At 33.2% G+C, this 15,974-nt stretch overlaps 2 protein-coding genes across 2 annotated transcripts in view; one reads left to right on the top strand and one right to left on the bottom strand.

Moving 5' to 3' along the window:
• Nucleotides 1-1,123: 1,123 nt before the first annotated feature.
• LOC149078665 (octopamine receptor beta-1R-like) lies at nucleotides 1,124-9,910 on the bottom strand. Its single transcript, XM_089240503.1, has 2 exons — nucleotides 9,811-9,910; nucleotides 1,124-2,174 (listed from the first exon to the last, which is right to left on the bottom strand). Exon 2 carries the CDS (start codon nucleotides 2,169-2,171, stop codon nucleotides 1,200-1,202), a length of 972 nt encoding a protein of 323 aa, XP_089096629.1. The 5' UTR covers nucleotides 2,172-2,174; nucleotides 9,811-9,910; the 3' UTR covers nucleotides 1,124-1,199.
• A 5,483-nt stretch (nucleotides 9,911-15,393) lies between these two features.
• Nucleotides 15,394-15,974, top strand: part of cal1 (chromosome alignment defect 1) — a 36,518-nt gene continuing 35,937 nt past the window's right edge. The window contains exon 1 of the mRNA XM_089240808.1: nucleotides 15,394-15,679. Within this exon, the coding sequence (XP_089096934.1) occupies nucleotides 15,555-15,679 (125 nt within the window). The 5' untranslated portion in view covers nucleotides 15,394-15,554. The remainder of the gene's footprint in view (nucleotides 15,680-15,974) is intronic.

Genomic DNA, 15,974 nt, shown 5'->3' with positions numbered 1-15,974 from the left:
CTTTTTGGTGTTAATTTTTTTATGTAAAATTAAGTATAGTGTTAGCGAGAAACAAATTCCCCCATTTCAGAGAGCTCTGGAGTGCGTTTCACTGCTCCAAATAAGAGAAAATTTGTACCTCAAGCAATTCAAATAATATGTTTGTCAGTTATTGAATTTAAAAAGAAAAATATAGAACAAAAGTCTGTCGACACGTAGCATTGAAGCACACATAGAAATATTAAATAAGCTTACACATAGAAATGCTGAACATGCTTAGACATAAAAATGTTTAGTATGTGCATTGAAACGGTTCACTGTATCCATTTTCATTTTTAGCAATGAACTCCAATCACACAGGACAACATTCGGCGATATGTTCTGGATATTTTGTAGAAAATATGGTTTTGCGATGATAGGGAATTGTTCAAAATGAAGAGTGACATTGAACAGTTCTAGTACTTGTCATTTATATGTGTATGTTCGATATTTATGTGTGTGCACCAGCTCCGTCCTATTGACGAGTTTTTTGTTGTTGTTGTTTTTTTAATTTAATAAAGGACAAGCGCATCATTGTTTTATCTGCAGTACAAATTTTGCCTCGTTTGAAGCAGTAGTACATGCTCCAGAGCACTCTCAAGTGGGGAAATTGAACGTTTTCTCATTAACCTGGTATACATGGTACTGCCAAAAGTACGAAATAGGCCAGTTCGCGAATTGACCAATTTAGGCTTAAATTATGGGTTTTGCCCAGTCAATCCACGAAGTGGCTGGGATCCCTGGCCAAAGTATAGAAAAAAATCATGATTCGGGGTTATCGCCAGTTTGCGTTTTTTGTTTTTTTTTTGTAATAATTTGTCCACGTTGCATGAAACTGCCATAGTCACGATGAGGTATGTCTAATCATGTTTTTTCTTCAAAATTTGACATGAAAAAAGCTGTTTGGCTTTAATAGTTATTTATTGTTTAACAGGCTGAAATCACAGTTGGTTATTATGAATAATGGTTATAGTGATATCCTCCTTACACATCTCGATAGTATGAGAAGGAATATTTACACAAAAAACGACATAATAATGAAATGACTAGATTTTACGAAAGCAACCGATGGAAAAGCTTGAGGAAAAAAAAATTTTTTTGTTTCTTTCTTGGGGGTTTTCTTTGTAATTCATTCTCGTGCACATTGATTTTTCTCCCCTTTTGAGGTAATTAATTATTCATTAACCACTCCATTGTTTTTCGCGCAACAGAAGTTTCTTGAAGGCCGCATAGAAATCTGGATTTTTCCAAGCATACAGAAACGGATTTACGGCAGACTTACCGAAGAAGAAAATCACTACGATAGGCTTGACATTAGAGACTCGCTCTTGGTCTATTCCTTTTATGTATCTTGAGGTGATGATGCAGAAATATGGAAGAAAGGCTATGAAATTCACGGCCATCACCATCGCCATAATATACGCTAGCTTTCTTTCGTGATGCATAGTCTGGCTAATATCTATGGCAGCTATGGCTTTGTTTTGACGCCAGGCCTCTCTAAATACACATGTATAAAGGGACGTTGTTATTAGGAAAGTCGACATCACAAGCGCGGCAACGGCGGTCAAAACATATGACTTTGTGTGAGTGTAGTAGAGGTCACATTCTTTCAGGGGATCGAACTGCTCACCGATTCCAATCACCGGTAATGTACTTATCACTGCGATTGTGAGACAAGCTGCTAGTAGGAAACAGGACACGCATTTAGTACGTAGTATGCGCCGATATGACAACGGATGCAAAATCGCGACGTAACGATCCACAGCAACTCCCACGAAGCATATCATGGAGCATCCTGTAGTACAAATTGAAAACCAATACCTAATCAAACAGGTCACTCTATTGCAAGTCAGTATTTTCAGATCAAAGTAGAAAAGTACGTAATAAGGTATGTTCAGCGCGACGAGTAAATCCGCCGCTGCTAATCCGACCACAAAGACGTTAGTCACACTGCGGAGTTTTCTGATACGAACAACGGCTACGATCACGAGAAGGTTGCCAAAAAGTGATATTATGGCAAGTATTGCGTCAAGTACAACGATCGCTGCTACAGATCCATCTGGATGCGGTTGGTAACAAGAACAGTGGTTTGCTTTTACCCCGTTCAAATGGACATCGCGAGAGACTGGTTCAACTGCATGAATGTCAGGCATACCCTGTGCGGAAAATTAAAGAAAACAAGAAATGAGAACAAAATCTAATTTGAAAAGTATTTACCTGATTTCACACACAAGTTGATATTTTCTTAAAAATCGAACATTTACTTTTCAAGAAACCGAACATTTTTAAAATTTAAAATATTATCAAAACTTAAATTTTTTTATCAATACATAAATATTTTTCCCTAAAATAATCGAAAAATTTATAAGTCAACAAGTGTTGAAACCATATTAGTTATTTGACCTCGAATCAATACGGCTATTAAAAAGTATAACTATGTACTGGCAATAATGTAAAAATGGCCATAATTAAAATTTATCCTATTTAAATACCGGTTCCAATACCAATAAATACTATATTGTTGTCTTCTTAGACCTGAAACAAGCATTTGATAATATTTATTTAAACGTATTAACGCAAAAATTGTATAAGGCGAATGGCGATAATGGTATACGAGGACAAATACTGGAATTGTTCAAAACATATTACTTCAACAAACAGCAAGCAGTGATTAAAAATCAGATAATAAGTAGCTATCTCCAGGTTCGAAAAGGGGTCCGTCAGGGGTCTGTTTTGGGTCCAACACTTAAACGAATAATTGATTTCATTTGCCAATAGCACAGCCCTATGAAGATGACAACATAACAAGTTTAATAACAAAACCAGATGATCTGAGACGCATTAATCAGTGGATGATTGTGAAAAAAACTTGAATTGAAAGTGTAGAAATCCAAATATCGTGCAAAAGTCTAAAAATAAAAATTTGCAAATAAGCATAACAAATATGTGGTTTTATGTAGCACATTACTTTCACATGTGTTTTGTTTTTGTATAGGATATTTGTTTTATTTATTATTATGCCTTATCAATACTGTAAGCATTCCCACTATATAAACCTCGTTGAGTCACTCTTGGGACAGCAAAAATATGACTTAGTAAGCGAAGTGGCTCGTTAAACGGAGTAAGCCATAGCTGTGCCAATTCCTACTTGAGGACAATTGGGACTTCCAAAAAGTGACCCGGTAAGCGGAGTGACGTGTTAACCGGGTGACGCAATAACGAGGTGCGACTGTACTTCCCCCTTCCATACTATTCCCTATATATACAGGGTGTCCAGTAGGAGCTAACACGTCCATCATAGCGGTATGATTCTAATTGACAAAATGTTCAACAGGCGTTCAAAAATTACCCTGTACCAGTTTTGAGAGCGAAAATACAGTGAGTCGCAAAATAAAATAAAAACTAAATTTTTATACGTTCCCCCGAGCTTCAACTTCCAACTACAAAGTTGTCCCAAATATGCTCGTTTTTAGAATTTGATTATCTCTGTGAATATTGCACTTAGAAACATGGATTTTTTTGTTTTGTACTTTAATCTCCAATTTGAAAATTTTTGCCTTGTCTCTCGTAAGGCCAACAAAAAAAAAATTCAACGTTTCTAAGTGCAGTATTCGCTGAGGTATCGAATTCAAAAATCGGAGAAAAGTTTGGGAAAGACAGCATAAAAGTTACACGAGCGTTGTCCGTTAGTTTTTGCTGTTCTTTCATAATTTTTCTGCGATTTTTCAATTCAAATATCTGGGTGAATATTGCACTTAGAAACATGGGAATTTTTTCTGTTAGCATCGAGAGAGACCGGTCAACAACATTCGAATGAAAATTTACAGCATAGAGGAAGCGTATAAAAGTTTAGATTTTTTTTTTATTTTGTTACACACTTTATTTTCACTCTCAAAACTGGTACAGGGTAATTTTTGAACGCCTGTTGAGCATTTTTTAAATCGGAATCACACCTCTACGACGGATGATGAGATAATGGCTGTGGTAGCACTTACAGGACACCCTGTAACATTATACTGGATACTTAGAAGACAGTGGTGGCTAAACAAATGATACAAATCACTTTTGGCTTCCTGGAAGGATATAGTGTCTTTTGAGCTACGTAGTGTATATATATATTGAAAAGTATCATTTTTTATGTATGAAAAAAGGAAACAAATTAATTATGTGAACTGGAAAGCAAAAAATGAAAATTTAAAAAGGAAAAAAAAAAAAAAAATTCAAAATGGGAAATTCAAAAAAGAATTCAAAAATGAAAAAATGTTATAACCAATGACTAGGGCTCTCATCGGGGGAGCACCCTGACATTGGCTTAACACAGAACGTTTATTCTGAGAGTAAATCCTGGCATTCATAGCCTAAATAGATGCTCGATTCCCCGACGTTCTGACGTTGGTGAGTCTCGACAAATTTTAAATTTTTCATAATGTTCCAGTTATTGTCCAGTAGTTGTGTAATGTGTATGTATGTGTATTTTTTCCAATAAAAACTTCACAATACAAGAAAATTTCATCGGTTGAATATGTTACGGTAAATGTGATAAATCGGCAATTATGCATAACCAGTTGTCTCGGTAAGATAGATAAATTTCACTACATTCATCCCTTTTACAGCAATTATGCCCGATTCCCCCATGATGTTGATAAGCTTCATAAATTCGGGAAAAAAAAAATCATCTCTCTCTCTCTCTCTCTCTCTTCATTGAATCCATTTATTAGTCTTTCCTAAGAGTGATGTGTCACGTCGTTAAAAATATTAAATTAAAATAAGTATTAAAAAAGATTTTAAAATAAACCTTGTATCACAGTCTTGTAATGTTGGCTTTGTTCACATGTATCAACATAGGCAAACAAAAGCAGAGTTAGCGATTGAATTCATCATCCAGACTGAAGTTTACACAATTCCAGTTAAATGTAAGGGTTTTTACTGATGATTTTTTATCATTTACCACGAAAACAATTTAAAATTGAAATTGAACAAAAAGTTGCTGTGATATCGGGGATTGAAATTTTGATTTTTTTACGGCTTTTCACGCGATGTGCTACATTTTCTTTTGGTAGTTATACAGAGGCAGACATTTCAATAATATCTTTTTGATATGGAGTCGTATTAAAATTAAAAGTTTATGCTTCCTCATTGATAACTAAGCCCATTTTTTCCGGAGGAGGAAGTGTATCATAGAAAAAATAAACTCTTTGCTAATCATTTGTAATATATTTTACATTCATTTCAAAATAAACCATAGAACTTGTATCTTGTGATACACTTAATGACGAGAAAACAGCATTATTTCTAGGTTGTTTTTTCATGTTGTAATAAAAAGTTATCTGAACATGTTTGAAAATAATTACCTGCCGCATATCATATCATTAGTGATATCCTACATTTTTTAAAGCATTGCTATACGTATGCAGCTAATTTTTTAACACCGTAGTAATATAGAGCGGTTTTAATTGATGTGGTAATTTGAAATGTGTTTAAATTGAAACAAATTTCTTATGATAGCATTTATAGTTTTCATTCACAGAGCCATCACAACTCTCTTTCAATATTCTGGGAATATCTATATATCTCCGGGCTATACTTTCTCTAAACAATTACGCTGACTGTTTTATAACTATAACAGTTTTCGCATATCAATGAACTTTTGTAGAAAATAAGCTCAATATATATAATTGCAGTTCCTAGATACAGGTTTTATTCTAAATTCGATATCTTCAAATTTTATATTTATCTTTTTTTCTGTCCTATAAAAAAGGCTTGAACTTGCACTTGTTATTTTGAAAACCACCTTGACACATCAATTTATTATTAAAAAAATTTTATATTAAATATTCCTTAATTCTTAAATATTATTTATGTCCATCTGATTTATAGTCATCGCATCTGAATGAATCTAAATCAGTACTTTGTAACTGTGAAGCAATATTTATTTGGAAAAAAGCGAAAAATATCCGAAGAATTTTCGAATTTTTGAAGAAACTGTGTAAATATCTATCATATAGTTTTCTTTAAGTAATACAGGGATGAGGAGTGACGGTTGTTTCAATAAGTTTATGAATGTCAGCCATGTTCTATATAAAATTTGATGACTCCTGCGAGATAAACAAAAATTAGAAATTAACTAAAAAACTACTCAAGTTATTTTTTAATACAGTGTATCGATGCTTATTTACTGTATCAGTTATGTTTTCCTTGTGAATATATTTATAATTTAAACGCATCTATCTCTCGACTTCTATATGAATAAATGAAAAAATACGTAAAAAACTTTATAGAAATTCTTATAACGAATTTGTCGACTGAGTAAATATAAATATAATGAAATCGCATGCATTTGATGTATCCCTTCGATCAATATTTGCTTTCCATGAAACCCACGGAGGTTATTCATTCTTAAATTGAAATAGTGATCGATATTTTTCCATAGAAATCCATGGCTGAATTTTTTTTATTTGCTATTTTCTCTTCACGAAACGCTATCAACGTCATTTCTAATCTTCTTTTTATAGAAGGAAAAATCTAAAAACTATGGCGTGTAATATACTGTGATAACATTTCTTTTTTAATTTTATTCTCATTTACTCGAAAATAAAAACTTAAAAGACAATGTTTTGTTTTCCCAGTGCTACTAAGCTTTGTCGAACCCACTTGAAAAACGCTTGCGTCACTTGATCAAGTGATTTTTAAACGAGCTGCACAAGCTAGTTTATTTTTAAGCGCCTTACAAACTCCACACCCACCCGCTACCGAAGCAGCAGCAGCAGCAGAGAAGAAAATGAAGCTTCTGTAAAAGATTCGTCGACTATGTCTTGATTCTGATCACAAGTATTCTTTTCATAACATCTTACTTTACAAAACCGAAAGAAAAAGGATCCACGCAGCTGATGTGAATGACTGATCGAGCGCCATGTCTCAAGACGCGACGCTGTCCGTAACAGCCGAGTGTCCAGCGTTGTCCTTATTCAAGAGGAGATTAAGGATGGAACACGCTAAGACAGGATGATGAATGCAAAAGACAGGAAGATCACTTATAATGTGGTTGCGAAAAAGAACTCTATGCCTTAATTGACACCAACACCAGTGGTCCCGAACTACAAGTAATAAATCATAGATGAGAGATATTCGCTGACAAAAACAATGTCATCGGGCAAAACTCAACTCATGTTCGAACCTCTCCTTGATTTAAAAATTATTCATGCACCAAAAAATGATTCAAATCTTTGAAAGATTCTGTGTAAGGGATTAATTATTTCAATTGGATAAATCATGCAAAAGCATTTTCGATGTATAAGTATCTTCTATTACCACGAAAATACATGTGAATGTTTCGAAAAGCAAGCAAAATATTGTCTGAAAGTTAAAAATCAGATCCAGCTTTCTATGTTACAAGGGTTGATCAAAAACATCTTTTTTATTATTTAAGTTTTTGTTGGTGTCCTAAATTCACTCGTGAATAAATTGTCACTGGGAAGTATGAGTAAAGCTTAAGGTTTAAGAGATCAAATTTTCAACAAAAAAAAAAAAGACTCATCAAGCATTTTCTAGGAATTTGAAAAGCATCTAAACTTCAAAATAAACACTGACTTATATGATATATATCACATAAGAGTAGGGGCTACATCGCAGTTTTCCAACCACTGCTTCGTGAGCTTTCATGGAGTTCCACAAAAGAATAAAAGATATTTCATTAGTGTGCAATCTATATTGGAGAAATACTCATTTTTACTTTGCTTCAAGCGGAATATTTTTGTATAATATATATATAAACATAGATATATTTTTCTCACTTAGTGATCATTTAGCAACATGTATTTAATCAATAATAATAAAAAAAATTATAATAAAAAAGTGCTTTGTAGAAAACAAAATCTACATTGAAGTTTCCGATAGTGTATAAAGACTATATTTCAGCAAATAACTTTATCATGACACAATGCGTGGAGATTAATATTGTCACTCATACACGCAAAAAACAGTGGCATTAAATTATATCACTAAGAAAAATTCTAATTAACACTAAAAAAATCGTGATTATATTAAATCTTGATATTACCAAAGTACTTAAAGGACAGAGAATAAACTGTTACAATATTTCAATATACAGTGTGGATACCGCTTATAAAGTTTTCCAAAAAAATGTCATACATATACATTGGGGTGAGAAAAAGCGTCAGAAGCCTCGGAGCTATAGTGCATGCAGGCAAACTTTCAGCGGATAATTTACGCGAGCCTATAATCTTAAAGGTTTCAATGCTATAATTAAATTCCATTAAGGCACATTCCTTAACTGGGGCGTTGGGGTGGGTGATCATTCTATAGCTATAGAAACGTTATTAGTGTGTGTATTTCCTACTCATCATTTTGGTGATGAGCCGCGTCTTCGTATTTGCATAAAAATCGATGTTATAGTTCATTTTAATGTGAGATTTTTAACCTCAGAGATTGGGATTTAGCCTCACATTCAGGATGCCCAAGAACTTTAATCAAGATTTTTTGTCGCATAGCAGAAGGGCGTTCATTAACATAACCGGTAGAGTACTAGTAATTTAAAATGAAGTAAATAATGAAACTCATCAACTAGTCATATAAGTTTATGAATTATTATTATAATTTTAAATTCGAATTTCTCGTGAGATGAGTGTTTTCTCAAAAAAATCTTAACATAAAAGAACTGATTTTTTTTTTCTAATTTAATAGCCGCTTCCATAAATATTCTCATAATACTTGTATCAAATTTTCGCTTTGTTAGAAAGAATATCTTTAATTATCAATTTTTCCAAGAATCTATGGTTGAGCGGGAAAATAATATCTACGTTTTCTATCTTTCTTTAAATAAGTTTTGAACCACTTATAAGGTTCTTAATCACGGAATTTATTAACTTATCATGACCACATAAATTACCATCCATACATCGCAAATAGCAATGATGAATCATTGTTATCTATATTTTCTGTTTTCCAGGTTTTTCTAAGAGTTACTTGACAACTGATATTTTGCGAGCTATGAAATACGAATACAAATGATATTCATACATGCGTAGGCATTAGTATAGATATGGATAAAAAAAGCAGATATTTTTTTCTCACTTAAGTGATCATTTAGCAACATGTATTTAATCAATAATAATAAAAAAATTATAATTAAAAAGTGCTTTGTAGTAAACAAAATCTACATTCAAGTTTCCGCTAGTGTATAAAAACGATATTTCAGCAAATAACTTCATCATGACACAATGCGTGCAGATTAATATTGTCACTCATACATGCAAAAAATAGTGGCATTAAATAATATCACTTCTAATTAACACTAAAAACATCGTGATTATATTTTCAGATATCATTTGATTTTACCAAAGTACCTCAATGACAGAGAATAAACTGTTACAATATTTCAATATACAGTGTGGATACCGCTTATAAAGTTTTTCAAAAAAAACTGTCATGACACACACTGAGCGGGGAAATTTTAATGTAAATTTGTTATGAGTCGGAAACACGAAAAAAAAAATCGTACTAAGCGGGAAAGCATTCCAAGTGCGAACGTTATAAGCGGGATTGACTGTATGCATCTTTTTTTTTTTCATTCATAAAAAGAGGATTAGAAGATTGCAATTAAGGACTAAAAAAAATCATTACACTCAAAGTTACTCAGAAGGAATTTCATGTAAACGCTTCATTAGCAGTCCCGATTCTGTATGTGTATGTGTTTACTGTTTACAATACTTTCCCAAGTTAAAATTATAATTGCAATCAATAATGCTAATTAGTTTTAGAATGGAATTTACTTACTTTTTTCAGCAATGCTCTTGGTCATTCCATGACTGCAAGAGGCATCCGGAGCTATTCAGAATTTCAAATATGTTAATAAAGAGGGAGAAATATATAAGAGCATTTATTCGCAGGGGGGAAGAAACTAGATGCAAAGAGATGTTTCTTGTTGGTCTGATATACAAAAATCATTGTCTTCGCACTCAAGTAAGTGGGCGGTACTTGTTGCTCCGCGAATCTCTCTTGGGAATACGATCGCCAAGTAACTGATGCCCAAGCGCCAAAAAAATAATACTTGTCACTGGATGGTAAATCATGTTGAGGGATTCTCACTCTAGGGTTTCACCTCGAAGAAAAATATTTTTGGTGTTGTTTTCTAGGTTCCAATTTCCTCGAAACGTATTTTTTGCATCAAGTACTGTCACTTAGATTGAAATTATTTGTCATTTCGAAACCAGAGATGTTGCTGCGAACCGTTTCTCAGAAATCACAGATATTTATCATTAAATTCTAACTAAATTTTGTCCTACCATTTTCAATTATTTTGGATTGATAAGATAAGCAAAAGATTTGCATCAATGTTACACAACACTAACAAAGTTTACAACACTGTTCTGCGTAGTTATTAGAACACATTTTTTTTTTCCGTATTGAAATTGGAAAGATTAAATGTTATTATAATGATGGTTCGTTTGTGCAAAAGATATTCATCATAGAATTTTTCTGTGGTAATTTTTTTTTAATTTTTTGATATCGAACAAAAATATGTTTAAAAAATTAAAAAAATTGGTAAAATATAAATAGTTACTGCATATTTTTTTCATTAGATAAAGAATTATTAAACTTGATCGATAAATTTTTTTATAAGTTGGAAATAAAATTACTAATTTAACTATTTTGACGTGAATTCGTGGTAAATTTGAAAAAAAAATCGGAGCTTTATGAAATTTAGTTCTATCTATGAAAATGTTCTCGATACAAATGTTTGATCGATGTCTGCGGAATTTTGCATTTCAACTACCCAAACAGGGCCAACTCGCGTTAAAATGCCTAATGGAGCTCCCCACAAATGTCCGAAATGGACGAAAAATTGTCTAGCAATTTTAGTATTTCTTCTTTGCTAAGAACTCCTTGGAATATTTTATTTTCTTGTAATGTTGTCATGACTTCCACAAGCAATGCATTCTTTAAGAGCGATGCATATAGATGCATGTTTATCTCCAACTCCCGGCAATGACGAGATAACTCGACTTCTTAAAAGATTTTAATTTTAACAATGACAGATCAGATCTTTTTAAAGCTGATTTTTCTTGATGGAACACATTTTCCTATTCCCTTACTTTGTATCTGCTGAAAATCAAAAGGGAACCTACACAATAAACAAAAATGACAACAGACCTACCATGGTACAGATATTTAATTATTGCCCTTCACTTATGGTTTGGAACATAGATAGCAGAACTGAAAAATTTACACCGAACACTAGATAGGCACTCAACAGCTCAATTGGTAGAAAATTGCCTATAGCGATGGACCGGATTCGGGCCCGTTTTTAAAGATGAAATGTAAAGAAAACACAGAAATTTTGCTGTGGGTATGGCTATTATATTTTATTACTGGAAAAATATATGTGTGGAAAAAATATCAGAAACCAAGAGCCAGTGAATGACATTTTGTCCCAATTCCTATGATTTATGAACATACAACCACACGGTGCATTTGGCTTCTGAGAATGTACCACGAGGTTTCCATTCACCCAGTTCCGGAAAATTTCTCCAACGATGCAGGAAAGAAAGGAAAATGTGTTATATTTACGGTACTTTGCTTGAAAGATTACGCGACCTTCTTCTAAGGATTTAGTGCATTACTTGAAGAATCCGAAGGCCACGGCAAGTCGAGGAGGAGGAAAAGAGATGCTCCACATCATAAATAACGCTTTTACTGCAATTTTTATGTGAGAGAAAGTTTTTATTTAATACTGTCACACTGAGTTTTGTCATCATCCCGTCATTGTCTTGCTGACTATGCAGAAAAAAACTCTTAGTGGGAAATGCAATAATTCCTATAACAATAAGTAATACGTTTATTTCAAAGTATTGTTAGAAATATTTAATGAAGCGTTTTGCTCATATCGGATTGCTTAATAAGTCCCCGCCCCTCTTTATTTTCATCCGAGATACATTACGAGGAATCCCGTAATATTATTTTTGTATAAACAGTCATCCCTTTCACTGCTAATCAATTTTTCCGATCCAAAGAAATTGAATGAAGAACTCCTATGAACTAACAAAATGCAATACAGTCCAATTCATTTAGTTAAGTACGATCCATCATACAGACAATACGAGCATTTCATAAGTATCAACACTTCACTCAGTCTTTAAAAGCATATGAATATGCATTCTTTCTAAGCAATTTCGATTAGTATGAACAATATACACACGACTTCGTGTGAGAAAACTTTATTAGTGAAATTTAAGACACTAACAACAGATTTTTTTGTCCAAATATCTTCCTTATATCAATATATAATAATGATTTAATTAACCTTTTGCGGTCTTATGCCGAGGTGAACTCGAGAAACGAATCAACGGTAATTCGAACTCAAAAAACGCGATACTTCATTGACATAACGTCTCCTTAATTAACAATTAAATGAAGCCTTGCCCTATTAATTCTGCTCCCGGGTTAAACTTATAAGCTATTAAAAAAAACGCAAGTAAAAACATTAAGGGGGGGGGCCTTATTTATTACAGGGTCGGGGAATGTGATAGAAAGTACGATCTGTACCAACGAAGCACCGAAAAACTTCTGGACTGCTAAGGATTAATATATGATTATACAAAATGTATATGTGCACTATACAACACACCGCTGGGTGTCGATCGATTGCTCGATTGATCCACACGGTATATTGTTTTTCAGAAATATTAAGTCGGTTGTCCTTATCTCAATTGCACAAAAACAGGCCATTTGGCCTCATCTCCTGATATCTCGACATGAAAGATAAACCGCCATCGAAATTATTATCAACCAAATTATTCTTAGTCAGACAGCAAGAGGAAATTCGTTCATCCCTCTTTTTCCTATTTTAATATGCTACAATTGATAAAGGTACAAAATAACCCAAACTAGTTACATCCGAGATCTTTCTTAGTTATTTCTCGGAGTTCTACCAATACAATAATAAATACTGCGTTTCTATTAGTATTCATTTTGGTGGATATAGACTTCGTTTCCAGTACGAACGGGGAAAAAATTGATGCTCTACTTTTAATTATAAATTTATAGGTAACGGAAAATGAACGAATGTATTAAGTGAAGATGCACAAATAGAAAATCCACGCACATGAAACAAATTTCCTGAAGAAATTATTACTTCTCGTCATTCCGAAAACCATTAAAAATTGAGAATATACAAAAGATGAAAAACTTATGATGGGCATATAAAAAAATGCATGTCCCGGGCACCACTACGAAATATATTACAACGGGACACCAATTTTTAAAACATCATATCTCATAAAGGCACATGAGACATCGTATTAACTGATATTTCGCTGTATCCGATGTTTTTTTATGGGTGGTAGCGACCTATCAAAATATTCAAGTATTCTGCAAATTATTGAGAAATTTATTTCTCGGACAAAAGGAGGGATAGAAACCGAAAGAAGTATCATTAAGATTCATAAGCATGAAATTAAAAAATAAGTATTTAAGGTCAAAGCTAGTTGACGATAAAAAACGAAACTAATTCATTTTGACTTGCATGATACTGAAATTTCAATTCTCTTAAATTGAAAAAAATTCATCACAACAAAATAATGAAAAAATATATAAACCGATATTTGATTGTATCACATTCCTCTATAACTGAGCTCAACTATAATCAATTTCATTAAAATTTCATTCAACTTTCTACATAGTTTTTTTTCAAAAGAAGAGAAAACGCATGCTCTTATACTATGTATAATTCAGTAATTAATTTATTAAATCAACAGTAGAGGATGCTAGTAAAAGCATCTTTTTCTAACACGAGCATTAACAATACATTTTTTATCGATTTTTCGATTTCTTAACCAAATTTCATATTTTTTGTTTAACTGAATGACATAATTTTTGCATGTGATTACTGATTACTTTAACAACATGTCTAAGACGTTTCGATCCCCTCTCCATCACCTACAAAAGACGAAAATCTGAGTGAGGACAATCCTCCTGTTGCGGAACACGCTTAAAATGCAAACTCATCCATTTTAAGAGCAATTAGCCGAGTCCCCCCCGCTTCGCCCTAGGTTTTTCAGAAGTTTGTTTGTTTAAAGCAGACAATGCCAAAGGACGTACCGGAGCAGAGTTTTAAATTCTATAACTCTTCTTTTCTTTTCAAGCAAAAGAAATCGCATAAACATCATTCCATAATTTTTTGAGCCATGAAAGTTTTTTATATTAAACCAGTTTACCCGTCGCGCTTTTCTGCGATCTCAGAAGAAAGGAAATTCAATGAAATGAAGGAAAGAGGGAAAAAATTCAAAAAAAGAAGAAAACTATGCCAGAAACTTTCGCGGCAGTGTACTCAACAAATTCCCAAAGTTCCATGGCCATCGGATGAATGGTGTAGTAATGCATAAAGACAAACAAACATACATTGGCTTTTATATATATAGATTAATTGTATTAAAATATTATTGGTACAAGTCGAACAAGAACGTAAACTTATCTCTATCGTCTCTTTGTTGATAATAATTTACACTCATACTACATCCGATTTCACAAAAACTTTGTGTAGTTAAACTTCAATGACGGGGAATGGCAGAATCGTTAATATTTTTAAATTCTATTTTTATGAGAGAAAAGTGATGCATATTTACTCCTCTAAGGGCTGAATAAAAAACTAAATCGAAAACATTATATCAATATGGGAAAATAAATTTAATCACTCATGTGTGTTGCTATTGAAAAAGCAAAGCAAAAACATTGTTTTAATATAAATTTTAAAGGATTGCTCAGTGTATCTTTCTCTCTCGTGATAATTCTTATAGATCTATGAAATCGAGCAATTGGGAAATGTTTTCAAGCATGGAGGTAAATAGGGAGTCTCTGCAAATATTTCAACAACAGAAAAAAAACTCATATCTCCGGTCACGAAGATTGAAAAAGCGTTGAACTCGGGATACTCGGTTTATAAACTACGGTACGTTTCTACGTAACAATTATATTTGCTTCCGTATCGCAGACTATACATAAATATATATATATATTCAAATTTATCACTTTTCCTCTCCAAGTTATTACCATGAAGTAATCGGATATATATATTCAGAAGCAAGGGAATAGGAGAAAGTAAAATGAATAATAAAAAAAGGGTTACAGAATGGCTTTACCATGGTAACGTGCTTCAGGCCACCTTATACTAAAGGAATAAGAGAGGAAAAAAAAAAGGCACGCAATTTACTATTAAGGTTTTTCAGTGACTGAGGTGACAAGACTTGTATGACGTTGTAAGGGTGGAAAGGCGGAGAGTGAGAGATACTCTACCTTGCTATTGATTGGAAAAGGCTTTAGTTCTCTCTGGCCATCACTTACCACATCGCTGTCTGTATATGTGCGTGTATTGTGTGTGTATGCGTCCGTCAGTCCGGTAGCTTCCTAACGGGAAATGGACTCTCTACAGCAAAGCACATGGTTGCCAGACAGAGAGAGGAATAAGTGGGGCTTTTCAACGTTTGACCTATCCTCGTCTCGCAGTGGCCGGAACCAACCACTAAATGCCGCTTTTGTTGTTACTGCCTATAACTGCTGCTACAACAACTACTTTTACCATCATTACCAGTAGCTACCGATTTGGTATATCCAACGTCACTTATGTCCTATTGAACTTTACCAGGCTCTGGTGAGTCTATACGTCATTTTTTTACGATTTGTTCAATTATATTTTGTTTCTAAAATGTTTCACTGCATTTGTTTTCCCTCTCTTTTTGAGAAAAAAATTATTGAATCTGGAACACAATGTTTGAAATTGCGGAAGTGATAGAAAAAATTGTATTTCATAAAGTTTCTATTGCTTTTACCCACTCGTGTGATTCCGCAATTTAGTAAATTCCATTACATCCGGGTAAAAAATTTTAAAGTTTTCAAGAATTTCTTTGAAGCTCGGTACTATGTTTTAGATGTCGTGGATTTTTTAA

The sequence above is a fragment of the Pholcus phalangioides genome, unplaced genomic scaffold (genome assembly GCF_987345545.1).
Source record: "Pholcus phalangioides strain wild (caught in Gottingen) unplaced genomic scaffold, Ppha-v1.0 ptg000013l_1, whole genome shotgun sequence".
NCBI lineage: Eukaryota > Metazoa > Arthropoda > Arachnida > Araneae > Pholcidae > Pholcus > Pholcus phalangioides.
This window is presented reverse-complemented; position numbering and strand designations above follow the sequence as displayed.

Coding starts and splice junctions, on each gene's coding strand:
- LOC149078665 (XM_089240503.1), bottom strand. CDS start 2,171: ATGCCTGACATTCATGCAGTTGAACCAGTCTCTCGCGATGTCCATTTG.